The sequence below is a fragment of the Schistocerca piceifrons genome, chromosome 3 (genome assembly GCF_021461385.2).
Source record: "Schistocerca piceifrons isolate TAMUIC-IGC-003096 chromosome 3, iqSchPice1.1, whole genome shotgun sequence".
NCBI classification, from domain to species: Eukaryota; Metazoa; Arthropoda; class Insecta; order Orthoptera; family Acrididae; genus Schistocerca; species Schistocerca piceifrons.
Genome location: NC_060140.1, coordinates 945,512,988 through 945,530,776, shown reverse-complemented (window position 1 = coordinate 945,530,776; position 17,789 = coordinate 945,512,988). Strand labels below are relative to the sequence as shown.

The 17,789-nt window shown below is 47.6% G+C and overlaps 1 protein-coding gene across 1 annotated transcript in view; it reads right to left on the bottom strand.

The window, feature by feature from the left end:
• Positions 1-17,789, bottom strand: part of LOC124788343 (mannose-binding protein C-like) — an 816,639-nt gene that overhangs the window by 21,728 nt on the left and 777,122 nt on the right. Inside the window, exons 3-4 of the mRNA XM_047255604.1 lie at positions 15,197-15,312; positions 2,032-2,140 (exon numbers count right to left, since the gene is read on the bottom strand). Coding sequence (XP_047111560.1) covers positions 2,032-2,140; positions 15,197-15,312 — 225 coding nt within the window. The remainder of the gene's footprint in view (positions 1-2,031; positions 2,141-15,196; positions 15,313-17,789) is intronic.

Below are 17,789 nucleotides of genomic sequence, written 5' to 3'. Positions count from 1 at the left end.
TATTAGGATTATTGGCTTGTTTCATTGTCCTTTATTCGTCCCTTTCGTTTGCACCTATAATTGTGAGACACCATGTATATAGGGACACGTGATTAAATTTTTCTTTCAGATAACTTTTGACTCATTCAAGATGTTTGTGATCTCTTTTCACCACGATGATGATTGAACAGAGGCAGGTCACACCAAGGCAAAGACATTTTTGCAACTTGATTAATTATGAAATGAAGACAGAAACTTGGTTTTTTAAAATTAAACTATGGCATTTTTCTACGCCGGAAAAACATATCTGTAGGAGACAAATTGAGAACTATTGTGTAATTCTCTCTCTTTGTCTCTGTCTGTGTGTCTGTCTGTCTGTCTGTCTCTCTCTCTCTCTCTCTCTGGGAATGGGGTGATGACATGTAAAATGTTAGAAAATGACTGATATTAGTGACGAACACGGTGACATTTAATTCCCAATTTAATCGGATTGAACAAACTCACCTCCGTGACCCTTCTAGAATGAATCAAACAACCATTAAATCATAAATATAGTGACATTAAAATACAGGGAATGGAGGAGTTGGAAAAAGAAAGACACAGGGGTGTTATAATCACATGGCTAAATTAGGTGATAAAATTGCTTCGATTTAACCCTGTGGATAAATTTGGTGCCTTTACGTGCCTAGCACGAGCTTTGGATAATTTGAAGTGTGTGAGAAAAGTAATGATACTGAATTTTTATCTGCCAAAGTTTTTATTTTTGTCAAACAACAATATTGTCCCCATCAAAGTAGTTCGCTTTGACAGCTAAACACCGACGGAGTTGTTGTTCGCCCAGTCTTGGCAGCGGCGTTGAAAGGCTTCAACCGGAATGGCCCCTCACACGTCGGTCACGTTCTGTTGAATGTTCTCCAGAGTCCCAAAATGACGTCTTCTTAAGACATTTTTCAATTTCAGGAAAAGAAAAAAGCTGCAAGGAGTGAGATCAGGGGAGTAGGAGGACTGTGGAGCAACAGGAATGCCTTTTGAGGTCAAAAATTCCGTGTGGAAGTGGCCGTGTGACACGAGGCGTTGTCATGGTGCAGCATCTGCTTGCCTGCAACGTCCGGTCTCCCTCGATTCACCATTTTCCTGAGCCTTTCAAGGACATCTTTCTGAAACATTTGGTTGACAGTGTGTGGCAGAGGGGCAACGGCCTTGTCGCAGTGCGTACACCGGTTCCCGTCAGGACACCGAAGTTAAGCGCTGTCGGGCGTGGCCGGCACTTCGATGGGTGTCCATTGGGGCCGCCATGCGCTGTTGCCATTTTTCGGGGTTCACTCAGCCTCGTGATGCCAATTGAGGAGCTACTCGACCGAATAGTAGCGGCTCCGATCAAAGAAAACTATCGTAACGACCGTGAGAGCGGTGTGCTGACCACACGCCCCTCCTCTCCGCATCCTCAGAGTGGATGACACGGCGGTCGGATAGTGGCCCGAAGACGGAGTGCTTTGTGCCAGAGGAGCTAGTTTTTTATGCACGGCATCCTTATTGGCCAGAAAGTCGGTTTTTGATGTTGAATGCCTCCCTGAGTGTTGTTCGTCTTCAATGTGTTCTTGGTCGTCCAAACATTATTTGCGCCAGCGAAAAACTTACGAGCTTGACAAGGAACGTTCCCTATAGGCCTGTTTCAACATTTAAAAGGCCACGCTCGCAGATTCCCCTAGTTTAATAGAAAATTTGATGGCATAACACTGCTCTAAATTGCGCTGCTCCCCAAAACACAACTTCACCGATGGCGCCCTGGAAGATCACGCGATGGCTGTACGGAGCTGAAACTCGGAGCATCTGGAGGGGAGTTAACACACCGATCTGCACAAGTACGTAGAACAACGCAGATGGCTACAGTAGTATCAGTGTCATTACTTTTCTCACACGCCTCGTACGTAAGCTGGGATAATGCAAGGCCAGCTAGAAACAATGGATCACAGAGTTTCCGTACACTGTACGAGGATTACGAGTTGAAAGTGTCTAGCCTTGGCTGTGAACGAGGCAGTGAGCGGTACGTACCGAAGTCTCGTATGTGCTTCTCGAGGCGGTCGTTCTCCTCCTGGCTGTTGATGCTGGCCAGGTGCATCCCGTGGTAGCGGCAGTACTGCGCCGCGCGGTACCAGTTGGCCTGAAACACAACAAAACACCGGCGTCAGGCGAGCCGGCCAAGCAGGAGAACGCCCAGCAGCCGACGCACAACTTGCGCCTGTTGTCACTGCGCTAGGACTGCACCAGACTGCCGTCTGCATCCAGCGAGGCAGCGGTAGCTGGTGCTGTGAGGTAGGCAGCGCGCATCGCGGTGGGCTGTCGCTGAAAGACTGGAATCTCATCACACTCAGATAGAACTCAGCAGCTCCTTAAATGTTAGTGCTTCTTTTTTGGACAACATGGTTGTGGAGATGAAGGAGCGATTAGTATGATTAATCAATTATTCAAAAACAGTCTTAATCGTATTTATTATTATTATACCGCCTCTACGAGTACAGTCATCGTCTCCTGTGGTGGTCACATGTGGTCGGTTGGAACCTCGACGACGAGTTTGTCTGCCCTACAACTTCGGGTCACGTCACATCCGGATGTCCCACAAATCTCGGTATTGCACGAGTCGTCTTGGCGGACAAATGGAGAACCACAATGAGGCCCCTTTCAATGTGTGTGTGTGTGTGTGTGTGTGTGTGTGTGTGTGTGTGAGGTGCTGGAACGCTGTTCCACGGGGGTACGCGGCATTTACCGTGACCATCAAAGTGGTCACTTGTCGAGCGAGGTCGTGCAGTCATTAGTAAGTACACTGGACTCGCATTCGGGAGAACGACGGTACACACACGAGTCCTGCCATCCTGATTTAGATTTTCCGTGCTTTCCTTAAATCGCTTCAGGCATCTGCCGGTATGTTTCCTCTGAAAGGGCATGGCCGATTTCGTTCCCCATCCTTCCCTAATCCGATGGGACCGATGACCTCGCTGTTCGGTCCCCTCCTTCAAATCAACCAACCAACCATCCAACCAACCAACAGTGATCACTCAACACTGATGCTGTTCACGCTACTTTATATACTCTACCACTCCTAGTAGCAGCACTAAACAGGAACAACTACTAACGCACTCTGTTGGCCCTTATACCTGTCACAGAGAATTGCAACGCTAATCATTTACAAACCCACCAATGATGTGTTCTGGGTGCTTCTCTGTTTTTGTCAGGTAGTGCATTTTCGTTATTTTTCCTTGAGCGAGGGAAGGAAGGGCGAGTTCGTTAGACACGGAGCAAGAGAACAGGTGGGGAATGAAACTGGGCGTGTCATTTTCAAAAGGATCATCTACATCTACATCTACATACATACGCCGCACGCCACCTGACGGTGTGTGGCGGAGGATACCTTGACTACCTCTATCGGTTCTCCCTTCTATTCCAGTCTCGTATTGTTCATGGAAAGAAAGGTTGTCGGTATGCCTCTGTGTGGCCTCTAATCTCTCTGATTTTATGCTCATGGTCTCTTCGCGAGATATATATAGGAGGGAGCAATATACTGCTCGACTCCTCGGTGAAGGTATGTTCTCGAAACTTCAACAAATGCCCCTACTGAGCGTCTCTCCCGTAGAGTCTGCCACTGGAGTTTATCTATCATCTCCGTAACGCTTTCGCGATTACTAAATGATCCTGTAACGAAGTGCGCTGCTGTCCGTTCGATCTTCTCTATCTCTTCTATCAACCCTATCTGGTACGGAACCCACACCGGTGAGCAGTATTCAAGCAGTGGGCGAACAAGTGTACTGTAACCTACTTCCTTTGTTTTCGGACTGCATTTCCTTACGATTCTTCCAATCAATGTCAGTCTGGCATCTGTTTTACCGACGACTAATGTTATATGATGATTCCATTTTAAATCACTCGTAAAGCCTACTCCCAGATAATTTATGGAATTAACTGCTTCCAGCTCCTGACCTGCTATATTGTAGCTAAATGATAAAGGATCTTTGTTTCTGTGTATTCGCAGCACATTACACTTGTCTACATTGAAATTCAATTGCCATTCCCTGCACCATGCGTCAATTCGTTGCAGATCCTCCTGCACTTCAGTACAATTTTCCATTGTTACAACCTCTCGACATACTACAGCATCAGTGAACTTCCGATGTTATCCACAAGGTCATTTATATATATTGTGAACGGCAACGGTCCTACGACGCTCCCCTGTGACACACCTGAAATCACTCTTACTTCGGAAGACTTCTCTCCATTGAGAATGACATGCTGCGTCCTGTTATCTAGGAACTCCACAATCCAATCACACAATTGGTCTGATAGTCCATATGCTCTTACCTTGTCCATTAAACGACTGTGGGGAACTGCATCGAACGCCTTGCGGAAGTCAAGAAACACGGCATCTACCTTCTCAGGTAGTCCATGGCCCTCTGAGTCTCGTGGACGAATAGCGCGAGCTGGGTTTCACACGATCGTCTTTTTCGAAACCCATGCTGATTCCTGCAGAGTAGATTTCTAGTCGCCAGAAAAGTCATTATACTCCGCTTTTGTGGTAAGGGACTGAGCTATTTAGGGAAACCTGCGACAGCACGAATGCTGATGGCAACAAAGGACTTGAACGACCGTGGTCCCGACTTCGGACCCCTTCTTGTCACTGTGCCACCTCTCTCGGTCCGTTGATACATGGAAACAAGTGGTATTTTAATCCGTTACATATGCAACTGACGCGTTTGTGGGTGACCATGCAGTACAGTGTAGACGATGCACGGGTTAGGCACGTGTACAGCGGGCCGCGGGGCTGTGATCGTGGTTCCGGACAGCCCGCGTTACACGCCCAGCAGCGGCTCACGACGCACGGACGCAAATTCGCACGCGTGGTGCGTACCGCAGCTTAGTGGTGGGGGCCCGCGCAGGAGGCGGCCGATAGTCAATACCCGCAGAAAGGCCGGAAATTATGGCCGCCGCGATCCTCACACGGCTGCCGGAAATTAGCGGCCCGGCTCTTCCCAATCCGAAGCCGTCGATGCCTGCGGCCTGAGGGCCGCCAGAGTGGAGCGCCAGTCGCGCATATCCCTGCGGCGGGCCGGCCAAACGTAAGCGGAGGTCAGCTGCCGACTCGCGCAGCACCGCTGCTACGTGTTTTGCCGCCCTAGGCGAGAAGCGAAAAATGACGCCCCCCTCTTTTTTAATAGCGTCTGTCTCCCCGATATTCCCCCACCCTCCACCACCACCACTACCAACAACATCACCACCACCAACATCCAGTGGCGCAACAACACAGATCTCCTGTGGTAGTTACAGTCACTAAATAAGGTGACTAGATGACCTATATCTCTGACGTCGATCTGTTGTAGAATTTTAGAACATGTTTTTTGCTCGAGTATCATGTCGTTTTTGGAAACCCAGAATCTACTATGTAGGAATCAACATGGATTCCGGAAACAGCGATCGTGTGAGACGCAACTCGCTTTATTTGTCCATGAGACCCAGAAAATATTAGATACAGGCTCCCAGGTAGATGCTATTTTCCTTGACTTCCGCAAGGCGATCGATACAGTTCCGCACTGTCGCCTGATAAACAAAGTAAGAGCCTACGGAATATCAGACCAGCTGTGTGGCTGGATTGAAGAGTTTTTAGCAAACAGAACACAGCATGATGTTATCAATGGAGAGTCGTCTACAGACGTTAAAGTAACCTCTGGCGTGCCACAGGGGAGTGTTATGGGACCATTGCTTTTCACAATATATATAAATGACCTAGTAGATAGTGTCGGAAGTTCCATGCGGCTTTTCGCGGATGATACTGTAGTACACAGAGAAGTTGCAGCATTAGAAAATTGTAGCGAAATGCAGGAATATCTGCAGCGGATAGGCACTTGGTGCAGGGAGTGGCAACTGACCCTTAACATAGACAAATGTAATGTATTGCGAATACATAGAAAGAAGGATCCTTTTTTGTATGATTATATGATAGCGGAACAAACACTGGTAGCAGTTACTTCTGTAAAACATCTGGGAGTATGCGTGCGGAACGATTTGAAGTGGAATGATCATATAAAATTAATTGTTGGTAAGGCGGGTACCAGGTTGAGATTCATTGGGAGAGTCCTTAGAAAATGTAGTCCATCAACAAAGGAGGTGGCTTACAAAACACTCGCTCGACCTATACTTCAGTATTGCCCGTCAGTGTGGTATCCGTACCAGGTCGGGTTGACAGAGGAGATAGAGAAGATCCAAAGAAGAGCGGCGCGTCTCGTCACAGGGTTATTTGGTAACCGTGATAACGTTACGGAGATGTTTAGCAAACTCAAGTGGCAGACTCTGCAAGAGAGGCGCTCTGCATCGCGGTGTAGCTTGCTGTCCAGGTTTCGAGAGGGTGCGTTTCTGGATGAGGTATCGAATATATTGCATCCCCCTACTTATACCTCCCGAGGAGATCACGAATGTAAAATTACAGAGATCAGAGCGCGCACGGAGGCTTTCAGACAGTCGTTCTTCCCGCGAACCATACGCGACTGGAACAGGAAAGGGAGGTAATGACAGTGACACGTAAAGTGCCCTCCGCCACACACCGTTGGGTGGCTTGCGGAGTATAAATGTAGATGTAGATGTAGACCTCATGTTCTCGAAACAGTCCTCAATTACTGTGCTTTGTCACCAATTCCTTTACAACTGATCGAGGACGACACATTTCCTTACCCTTTTATTTATTGTATTCAATGTCTGATATTTCTAAAGTAACTGAAATAGGAGGAATTTGCTGAATATCTTAAATGACAACTCAACTGAGTACACGGAGCCTACGGAATATCTGACCACCTGTGTGGCTGGATTGAAGAGTTTCTAGCAAACAGAACACAGTATAATGAAATTTTCACTCTGCAGCGGAGTGTGCGCGAAAGGCAAAGGTGGCGAGTTAGCGTCTCGGTCGGGCACACAGTTTTAATCTACCAGGAAGTTTCACCTCTGACAGTGGTTGGTCGGTTGGTTGATTCGGGGGAGGGAACCAAACAACTAGGTTAGCGGTCCCATCGGATCAGGGAAGGAAGTCGTCCGTGCCCTTCCACAGGAACCATCCCGGTATTTCCCTGAAGCACTATAGGGAAATAACGGGAAACCTAAATCAGGATGGACGGACGCGGGTTTGAACAGTCGCCCTCCCGAATGCGATTCGAGTGTGCTAGCCACTGCGCCACCTCGCTCACTCCTCTGACACTGGAATACACGTACTGGTAGTGTTGTTGCTAAGACTGTGGCGTTGGAAACTTTGAGAGGTGGTAGTGTGTGCCAAGACAAGAGAAAATGTCCAGTAAACATGAGTTCTAAAATGCATTCCCGAGGAGCTATGAGCACTCGTTTATCTTCGCTAGGGTGAAACATATCTCCTCTATTGAACAACTGTTCATAGCTCTTAACGTATGCATTTTAGAGCCCATGTTTACGGACTTTTTCTTGTCTTGGTCCATACTGCCACCTCTGAAAGTTGCCTACCCTACAATCTTAGTAACAACAGTACCGGTACATGTATTCCCCTGTCACAGGTATCCGAACGGGTTTCGCTTATAATTTTCTCTACGGTACAGGGAGCCTTACCTCAAAGTGATACATTTATCCTTCTCCATCATCGTTGGAAGTCTGTGTCATCATCACGGAATCACGCTGTATATATATTTACACATGTCGGCGTCTTTAATTTTGACGCACTGTAGCGTCGTTGGATGACTTTTCTGGACATGGGTTCCTCTGTGGAACTTGATCTACTAAATCCCCTCTTGCAATCTCCAGAAGCGTGTAACATGAATAGCTAAACACCCTGTACGTGTAGATATAGATATACGGTTGGAAGACTAACTGTATGACTTTGATTATATCAATGTATGTGGGTGTTACTATATTCTCACCGACAAAAAAAAAAAGTTGTATCCTATGATTATAGCATCAATGAGTGACCGTTGGAACCAATCAATTCCCACAAATACCTGGCTATAAAAATAGATTGGGTTATGAAAATATCACACAGACGCAATCGTAAATAAAGCAGGAGGTATACTTCGGTTCGTTGGTACGGTACAGCGAAAATTCAGTCGACCAGGGAGAATGCTTAAACAAGATCAGTGTGACCCATTCTAGAATATTGTTTAAAGGTGTGGGACCAGTACGAAGTAGGACTAAGCGGGAATATTGAACGTATCCAGAGAAAGGCAGCACAAGTTTGTCTGGCCCATGGAAGAGTGTCACAAAGATGCTGTAGAAACTGAAGCTTCAGAAGTCTGGAGACAAGACGCAGAACTGTACCAAGGAAGCCTACTTACAAAGTTCCAATAATCGACTTTAAATGACCTATTTACGAGTACGCTACAACCTCTTACGTAAGAGAACAAGTATCAATACAGCATGCACATAGGTGGTTAAGCAGTCATTCTTACGGGCGCTCCAGACTCTATTTGAACGGCACTGAACCCGAACATGTGGGACAATGCTGCTTGCCACAGAGTGTACGAAGTGTGGTCAAAAAGTAACGTGAAGTTTTTCAATTCGCGGGCATGATACAGCCAATTTTCAATTTTTTATCTTGTTGCCACACATGTTTCTTAAGTATATTTCCATTTTCAACTGTTTTGATTATTTTGTTTATCGTTTATAGTCGAAAAGGTTATAAGTTGTTTCGAGAGCTCGGCGAAGTTTTACTTTCGAAAAGAATGGATCAAAGCATTTGCATTATATTTTGCTTGGAAAATGCAATAAAGTGCACCATCACATTCGAAATGTTAACTGTGGCATTTGTCTTAGTTTACGAGAGGCATAAACGTTTCAAACAGGGTCGAGAAGATGTTAAAGACGACGACCAGCCTGGACTGCCTAGCACATCGATTAGTGACGATGCTGAGGAAAAAGCAAAGAAAATGGTTCTGGAAATCGCCGAATCACCATGAGAGAGGTTGTCGATGATGTCGGCACATCCTTTGGCTCACGCCAAGCAATTTTTTTCGGATGTTTTGGGCATGAAATGTGTACCAGCAAAGTTTGCTACAAAATTGTTGAATTTCGACCAGTGACGGCGTTCAGGAATTGATCAGTGAAGTCGACAATGGTCCAGAATTTATAAATAAGGTTATAACACGTGACGAGACATGGTTATAAGTGTCGAAACCAAGGCCCAATAGTCCCTGTGGAGACTGCCTGAAGTGCCAAAACGGAAGAAAATTCGAAAAATCCTGTCACATGTGAAGGTTCTTCTCACTGTTTTCTTCGTTTAAAATGGGGAAGTGCATCATGAGCTGCCTTACAGTCGTACGGTCAATAAGGAATACTACCTGGAAGAAATGCGCCATTTTCGTGAAGAAATCCAGAGGAAACGACTAGAATTGTGGCAAAATCACTCGAGGAAATTGCATCACGACAACGCCCCCGTTCACGCATCAACGCCTGCTCGTGATTTTTTGGCAAAGAAATAAAACAGTGATGTTGCTTCAGCCACCGTATTTCCCACTGATGAGATAAAAACAGAATCTCTGAAGGGATTGAACACCGTAACGAAAAGTGAGGTCCAGAAGTGCTTCCGAGACTGGAAAAGGAGCTGGCATAAATGTGTTATATGTTCTATTCTAGGAAAAGGAGCTGGCATAAATGTGTTATATGTTCTATTCTATTCTATCGCTTGCGCCTTGTTCCGCGGTTTCGCAGGGTCGGCCACGGTCAACCGGATTTGGCATGTTAATTGTTAGGGGTGGCCGAATGCCCTTCCTGCCGCCACCCCGTACCCCCCAGGACGGAATTAGTGTACCCCAGCTGTCTGCGTGTAGTGTAAATCGTGAAATAGTGTGAATGAGTTTCAAATGTCTGTGTGTCGTGTGACTGAGGCGGGACATGGGGACCAGCCCGGTATTCACCTAGTAGGATGTGGATAACCGCCTAAAAACCACATCCAGGCTGCCCGGCACACCGGCCCACGTCGTTAGTCCGCCGGGCGGATTCGACCCGGGGCCGGCGCGCCTACCCGAGTCCAGGAAGCAGCGCGTTAGCGCTCTCGGCTACCCTGGCGGGTTGCATAAATGTGTTATATGTGATATATATGTAGATGAGGTGCCTTTTGACCCTGCTTGGGTACTTGGCTCTTCCCCTGCGTTACATCCGCCTCACAGTTGCACACCCACTCCGCCCCCGGCAACGTGGTTCTCTCAACCAGTGGGCGTCGTGCTTGCCCAAGAGGTATACGCCACGCCGCTCCGGCTGGCCTCCCCGCGGCCTACATAATTCTTATGAAACAAGTGTGCGCCGGGTAGCGGCACAATCCTCGCGCACCGCCTGGATCGCGGCTGGTCCTCAATAACAGTCCAGCACGAGATGCCACACTGAGATACGGCAAGTGGGGCGTCGTGCGCTGCCAGTCGCGTAGAAAAGGCGCCAATGGGCTGTCCGCAGCTAACGACTGAATTAGCGGCGATTTATTGGTGCGCACTCAATTAGGCTGGAAGAAACCTGCCCCACAGCTGCCAGCAGAGCTGTGAGTTTTCCCACGTTCCCCGCACTGATATACATTTTTTTTCTTTATTGAATGTCGATTCCCCCCGAAGGGGGCGGGCTGGCAGCAGCTTAGTATGCCGCTCTGCAGTCTACAGACTGTCTTAAACTGGTGGAGATAATAAAACAGAATCGGAGACTTAAAGGGTAACATCGCGAAAAAATTGTGGAACTTAAAACATAGAACAAAGGGATGATGATACTAATAAATAATAAAATACATATGAAGCAGACAGGTAAAATTATAGACAGACAATTAAAAAACACGGCGACAGTCTGGTTTCTGTTCGCAAAAGACATAACATTCACACCCAGCGACAGCATGGTTTCTGTTCACAACACGGGAAGAGATGAAACAACACTGAACATTCACTGGAACACTGCACTAAAATATGACGTACCACAGCCGAGAGCAGGTGGGGGGGGGGGGGGGAACTGGACAGATGATGGGAAAATAAAACAGGGGGGAAGGTGAAGAAAAGCGAAGGCGGGGAGGGGAGAAAGGAGCCAATGGTGGATGAGGACCCATAAGAGGGGTGGGGGGGGGGGGGCTGGGCAGACGCGACAGGAAGTGGGGAAGGCAGAGGACAGGAATACAAAAGGACTCAGGGGAGGGGGGGACAAGGGAGGTCGGAAGAGGTTAGGCGGGGAGAAACACAGGATGGAAAGGGGGAAGAGGGAGCCCAGGGAAAGGACAGAAAAAAGGAGGGAGGATGAGGATCAGAGTTGATAGGAGGGATAGATGGATGGAGAGAGGGCATCATCCGGGAGGGGGAGTTGACGGACGCCACCTTGGAAAGGAAATGAAGGGTGTAGAGATGGAGGGTAGGGGGGACACAACAGCGAAGACGTGGCAGGGGGCGCGGATGGGAGAGGAGAGGAGCAACCAGGGAGTAAGGGGGATCAAGGCGGCGGGAAGTGTAGAGTATGCGGATATGTTTGAGGAATAGGAGCAGATAGGGGAAAGGAATGAGATCATGGAGGATCCGCGTGGGGGATGGGAGGCGAATACGGAAGGCGAGGCGGAGTGCATGACGCTCAAGAATCTGGAGGGAATTATAGAATTTGGGGGGGGGGGGGCAGATATCCAGGCAGGACTGGCATAACAGATGATGGGATGGATTAAGGATTTGTAGGTGTGGAGGATGGTAGAGGGGTGCAACCCCCACGTCCGGCCAGAGAGAAGTTTGAGGAGTCGGAGGCGGTTGTGGGCTTTGGATTGGATGGAGTGGAGATGAGGGATCCAGGTGAGGTGACAGACGGTCAATGGTGAGGCCGAGGTAGGTGAGGGTGGGGGTGAGGCGGACAGGACGGGCACAGACGGTAAGGGAGAAATCCAGGAGCCGGAAGGAGCGAGTGGGACGAGCTACGAAAACTAACATACACGGCGTCCCAAGCCTTTAGGATCAAAATTATACAAACTACAAACGATCTCAAACTGCGAATTAGGAGTTGAATATTTCAGTTGGTGCCAGGCCTGGGATGAACAATGGCGTATTATGCACGTACAGAACTTGTGAACTGCTTACTGTTCATAACAAACAACTGTCTGCCGCTTAGACGTTGTTGGAGCTACCTTGTTAGACGCCGTGGTGAAAAAAGTAATAGGATAGCGACATGCAGATATACAGATGGCGGTAGTACCGCCTACACGAGGTATAAAAGAGCAGTGCACTGGCCGAGCTGGCCCCTCCCTCCCTTCTTCCCTTCTCCCTCATCTCCTTGCGCTTGGCAGATCATCGTCAGTGTGCCATGTCCATGTTGTGTTTAGTGCTGTTTCTCCTGTGTGTCGAGAGGTGTGATTTAAATTGTGTGCTGGCCTTGTACTTAGTGTTACTGTCAGTGTTTGTTATGTGCTACCCCATCCGTCGATACTTTTATGCTCCGGTCATACTGCGCCTTGTTTCTTTAATTGTCCCAGTGTGTGGTTTTTTTGTGTGCGGTACTTTTTTACGGTTTTATCTCCATTTCACAGTCGCCCCTATTTCTTCTATTGTCTTCCATGATGTCCCTCTTTTTTATATCTGTGTTCACCATGTTTTATCCTTTGCTATTTTTACATTTCTTCTCTTGTTTGTTCTTGACATTGTGATTCTGTCAGATACAGCAAAGGAGTTGGAAGAGCAGTTGAACGAAATGGACAGTGTCTTGGAAGGAGGACATAAAATGAACATCAACAAAAGCAATACGAGGATAATGGAATGTAGTCGAATTAAGTCGAGTGTTGCTGAGGGAAGTAGATTAGGAAATGAGACACTTAAAGTAGTAAAGGAGTTTTGCTATTTGGGGAGCAAAATAACTGATGGTGGTCGAAGTAGAGAGCATATAAAATGTAGACTGTCAATGGCAAGAGAAGCGTTTCTGAAGAAGAGAAATTTGTTAACATCGAGTATAGATTTAAGTGTCAGGAAGTCGTTTCTGAAAGTATTTGTATGGTGTGTAGCCATGTATGGAAGTGAAACGTGGACGATAAATACACTCCTGTGAATGGAAAAAAGAACACATTGACACCGGTGTGTCAGACCCACCATACTTGCTCCGGACACTGCGAGAGGGCTGTACAAGCAATGATCACACGCACGGCACAGCGGACACACCAGGAACCGCGGTGTTGGCCGTCGAATGGCGCTAGCTGCGCAGCATTTGTGCACCGCCGCCGTCAGTGTCAGCCAGTTTGCCGTGGCATACGGAGCTCCATCGCAGTCTTTAACACTGGTAGCATGCCGCGACAGCGTGGACGTGAACCGTATGTGCAGTTGACGGACTTTGAGCGAGGGCGTATAGTGGGCATGCGGGAGGCCGGGTGGACGTACCGCCGAATTGCTCAACACGTGGGGCGTGAGGTCTCCACAGTACATCGATGCTGTCGCCAGTGGTCGGCGGAAGGTGCACGTGCCCGTCGACCTGGGACCGGACCGCAGCGACGCACGGATGCACGCCAAGACTGTAGGATCCTACGCAGTGCCGTAGGGGACCGCACCGCCACTTCCCAGCAAATTAGGGACACTGTTGCTCCTGGGGTATCGGCGAGGACCATTCGCAACCGTCTCCATGAAGCTGGGCTACGGTCCCGCACACCGTTAGGCCGTCTTCCGCTCACGCCCCAACATCGTGCAGCCCGCCTCCAGTGGTGTCGCGACAGGCGTGAATGGAGGGACGAATGGAGACGTGTCGTCTTTAGCGATGAGAGTCGCTTCTGCCTTGGTGCCAATGATGGTCGTATGCGTGTTTGGCGCCGTGCAGGTGAGCGCCACAATCAGGACTGCATACGACCGAGGCACACAGGGCCAACACCCGGCATCATGGTGTGGGGAGCGATCTCCTACACTGGCCGTACACCACTGGTGATCGTCGAGGGGACACTGAATAGTGCACGGTACATCCAAACCGTCATCGAACCCATCGTTCTACCATTCCTAGACCGGCAAGGGAACTTGCTGTTCCAACAGGACAATGCACGTCCGCATGTATCCCGTGCCACCCAACGTGCTCTAGAAGGTGTAAGTCAACTACCCTGGCCAGCAAGATCTCCGGATCTGTCCCCCATTGAGCATGTTTGGGACTGGATGAAGCGTCGTCTCACGCGGTCTGCACGTCCAGCACGAACGCTGGTCCAACTGAGGCGCCAGGTGGAAATGGCATGGCAAGCCGTTCCACAGGACTACATCCAGCATCTCTACGATCGTCTCCATGGGAGAATAGCAGCCTGCATTGCTGCGAAAGGTGGATATACACTGTACTAGTGCCGACATTGTGCATGCTCTGTTGCCTGTGTCTATGTGCCTGTGGTTCTGTCAGTGTGATCATGTGATGTATCTGACCCCAAGAATGTGTCAATAAAGTTTCCCCTTCCTGGGACAATGAATTCACGGTGTCCTTATTTCAATTTCCAGGAGTGTAGTTTGGACAGTAAGAGAATAGAAGCTTTCGAAATGTGGTGCTACAGAAGAATGCAGAAGATTAGATGGGTAGATCACACAACTAATGAGGAGGTGCTGAATAGAATTGGGGAGAAGAGGAGTTTGTGGCACGACTTGACTAGAAGAAGGGATCGGTTGGTATGATATGTTCTGAGGCATCAAGGGATCACCAGTTTAGTACTGGAGGGCAGCGTGGAGGGTAAAAATCGTAGAGGGAGACCAAGAGATGAATACACTAAACAGATTCGGAAGGATGTAGGCTGCAGTAGGTACTGGGAGATGAAGCAGCTTGCACAGGGTACAGTAGCATGGAGAGCTGCATGAAACCAGTCTCAGAACTGAAGACAACAACAACAACAACAACAAGGACCTTGTAGACAAGTTAAGAGAAATTAGGCTTCTGACGTAAGCATACGAACAGTTATTTTTCTTTCGCTACACCAGTCGGAGCTCGGGCTGCATCTGTAATGACTTCATATTGACTTTTCGTGAAACACTGAGATAAACCCTTTCGTTGACGGAGTGTTCGAACGTGCGCGCACTCTTATAGTTAGACCTCCTCGCTAGAAGGTGCTCACTTGTTTTCGTTGTCTTTTGTATAACAGCGTTTTGCCTACACTAACACAGTGTCGGCTGTAAACTCTCAGAAGGCGGTGAGTAGGGCGTTCAGGGAAGTTGGGCCTCATAGTGTAAAATGGGTTCCGCAAGTGCACCGTTCACGCACAAGCAGCGAGTGAGTGCCGTGGCAGGCGTGCGGCGCTCACCTTGAAGAAGATGCCGAGGTAGTAGCGCTTCTCGCCCAGCTTGAGCAGCGGCATGGTCCACCTGTTGACCACCGCGGCTCCTGCGCTCTCGTCCACGCAGTTGGTGCACTCCCCACCTGTGGGCAGACGAGAGCGCGAGTTACACCATGCTGCTCCACTGCGAAACGTAAACACCACATAAACACTGCACTAATCAGGACGGGCTGTGTTCCAGGCTGTGAAATATACCAACTGTATCTCTTGCCATATGGTATTAAGTTTCTGACATTAAGATGAAATGCGCTCAGTTGGGTTTCAGCTGGGTTGGACGAAGCTGATTGTTAGAGTGACAGACACTCGGCTCCCTCAACGCATCTGTCGAGTAGCTTTCAGCATTTTCAGATTATTCCCCGTCTGGTCGTATATAAACCACACCAGTGGCAAGCCGCAATCAGTACCTTCACTGCGCGATGACAACGGTGAAGTCGCTGATGACAGTGCCACTGAAGCAGAGTTATTGAACACGGTTTTCCGAAACTCCTTCACCAAAGAAGGCGAAGTAAATATTCCCGAATTCCAATCAAGATGAGAAACATAGAAGTAGATATCCTCGTAGTAACGAAGCAGCTTAAATCACTAAATAAAGGCAAGGCCTCCGGTCCAGATTGTATATCAGTCAGGTTCCTCTCAGAGTATGTTGATGAAATAGCTCCATATTTAGCAATTATATACAACCACTCGCTCACAGAAAGATACGTACCTAAAGACTGGAAAATTGCTCAAGTCACACCAATACCCAAAAAGGGAAGTAGGAGTAATCCGCTGAATTACAGGCCTATATCACTAACGTCGATTTGCAGTATATGAAGTACCCCGAAGAAAATGATTTATTGACATATAGTCAACACGGATTCCGAAAATATCGTTCTTGTGAAACACAACTAGCTCTTTATACTCATGAAGTAATAATTGCTATCGACAGGGGATGTCAAATTGACTCCATATTTTTAGATTTCCAGAAGGCTTTCGGCACCGTTCCTCACAAGCGTCTTCCAATCAGACTGCGTGCCTGCGGATTATCGCCTCAGTTGTGCGACTGGATTCCTGATTTCCTGTGAGAATGGTCACAGTTCGTAGTAATAGACGGAAAGTCATCGAGTAAAACAGAAATAATATCCGGCGTTCCCCAAGGAAGTGTTATAGGCCCTCTATTGTTCCTAATCTATATTAACGACATAGGAGACAATCTGAGTAGCCGTCTTAGATTGTTTGCAGATGATGCTGTCATTTACCGTCTTGTAAAGTCATCAGATGATCAAAACGACTTGCAAAATGATTTAGATATCTGTATGGTTCGAAAAGTGGCAGTTGACCCTGAATAAAGAAAAGTGCGAAGTTATTCACGCGAGTACTAAAAGAAATCAGCTAAATTTCGATTACGCGATAAGTCACACAAATCTGAGGGCTGTAAATTCAACTAAATACTTAGGGATTACAATTAAAAATAACCTAAATTGGAACGATCACATAGATAATATTGTGGGTAGAGCAAACCAAAGACTGGCAGAACACTTAGAAGGTGCAACAGGTCTACCAAAGAGACAGCTTACATACACCACGCTTGTCCGCCCTATTCTGGTGTATTGCTGTGCGGTGTGGGGTTCACATCAGATGGGACTGACGGATGACATCGAAAAAGTACAAAGAAGAGCAGCTCGTTTTGTATTATCGCGAAATAGGGAGATAGTGTCACAGACATGATACGTGAATTGGAGTGGCAATAATTAAAACAAAGGCATTTTTCGTTGCGACGGGATATTCTCATGAAATTTCAATCACCAGTTTTCTCCTCCGATTGCGAAATCATTCTGTTGGCATCCACCTACATAGGGATAAATGATCATCACGATAAAATAAGAAATCAGGGCTCGCACAGAAAAATTTAAGTGCTCGTTTTTCCCGCGTGCCGTTCCAGAGTGGAGCGGTAGAGATACAGCATGAAGGTGGTTCATTGAACCCTCTGCCAGGCACTTTATTCTGAATAGCAGAATAATCACGTAGATGTAGATTAGATAGATGTAGCAATATTCGGACAGATGTGCGATTCATCAAGTTAACTTCCTTTAGGAGTGTGGATGTACTCAACGACTGTGATGTGACCTTGAAAATGATGGGGTACATCAGTCGTCCTTTCCTTCGAGGTTTTATTAAGCAAATCTAGTTTTCGACTACGTACTAGACCCCTGTTTTTCGGGCTTCTGTCACAGTTCGTTCAAGACTGACGGGGGACTGACGTACTAGGACATGCATTGATACAATTGAAATAGTGCATCGATAATGGCTAGGCACTGGCCGAAATCAAGATTTGCTTAATAAAACCTGAAAGGAAAGGACGATTGATTGCTATCCTCTGTTGTTTTGAAAGATGTACGATTTGTTTGAAGACTTTCCAGCGATCAGAACTCAGTAGGTAATCCGTCATGAAGAATCGTAATTAGAAGCGAATATAGCGTCAGATGTAGGTCAAAAATGGTTCAAATGGTTCTGAGCACTATGGGACTTAACTTCTGAGGTCATCAGTCCCCTAGAACTTAGAACTACTTAAACCTAGCTA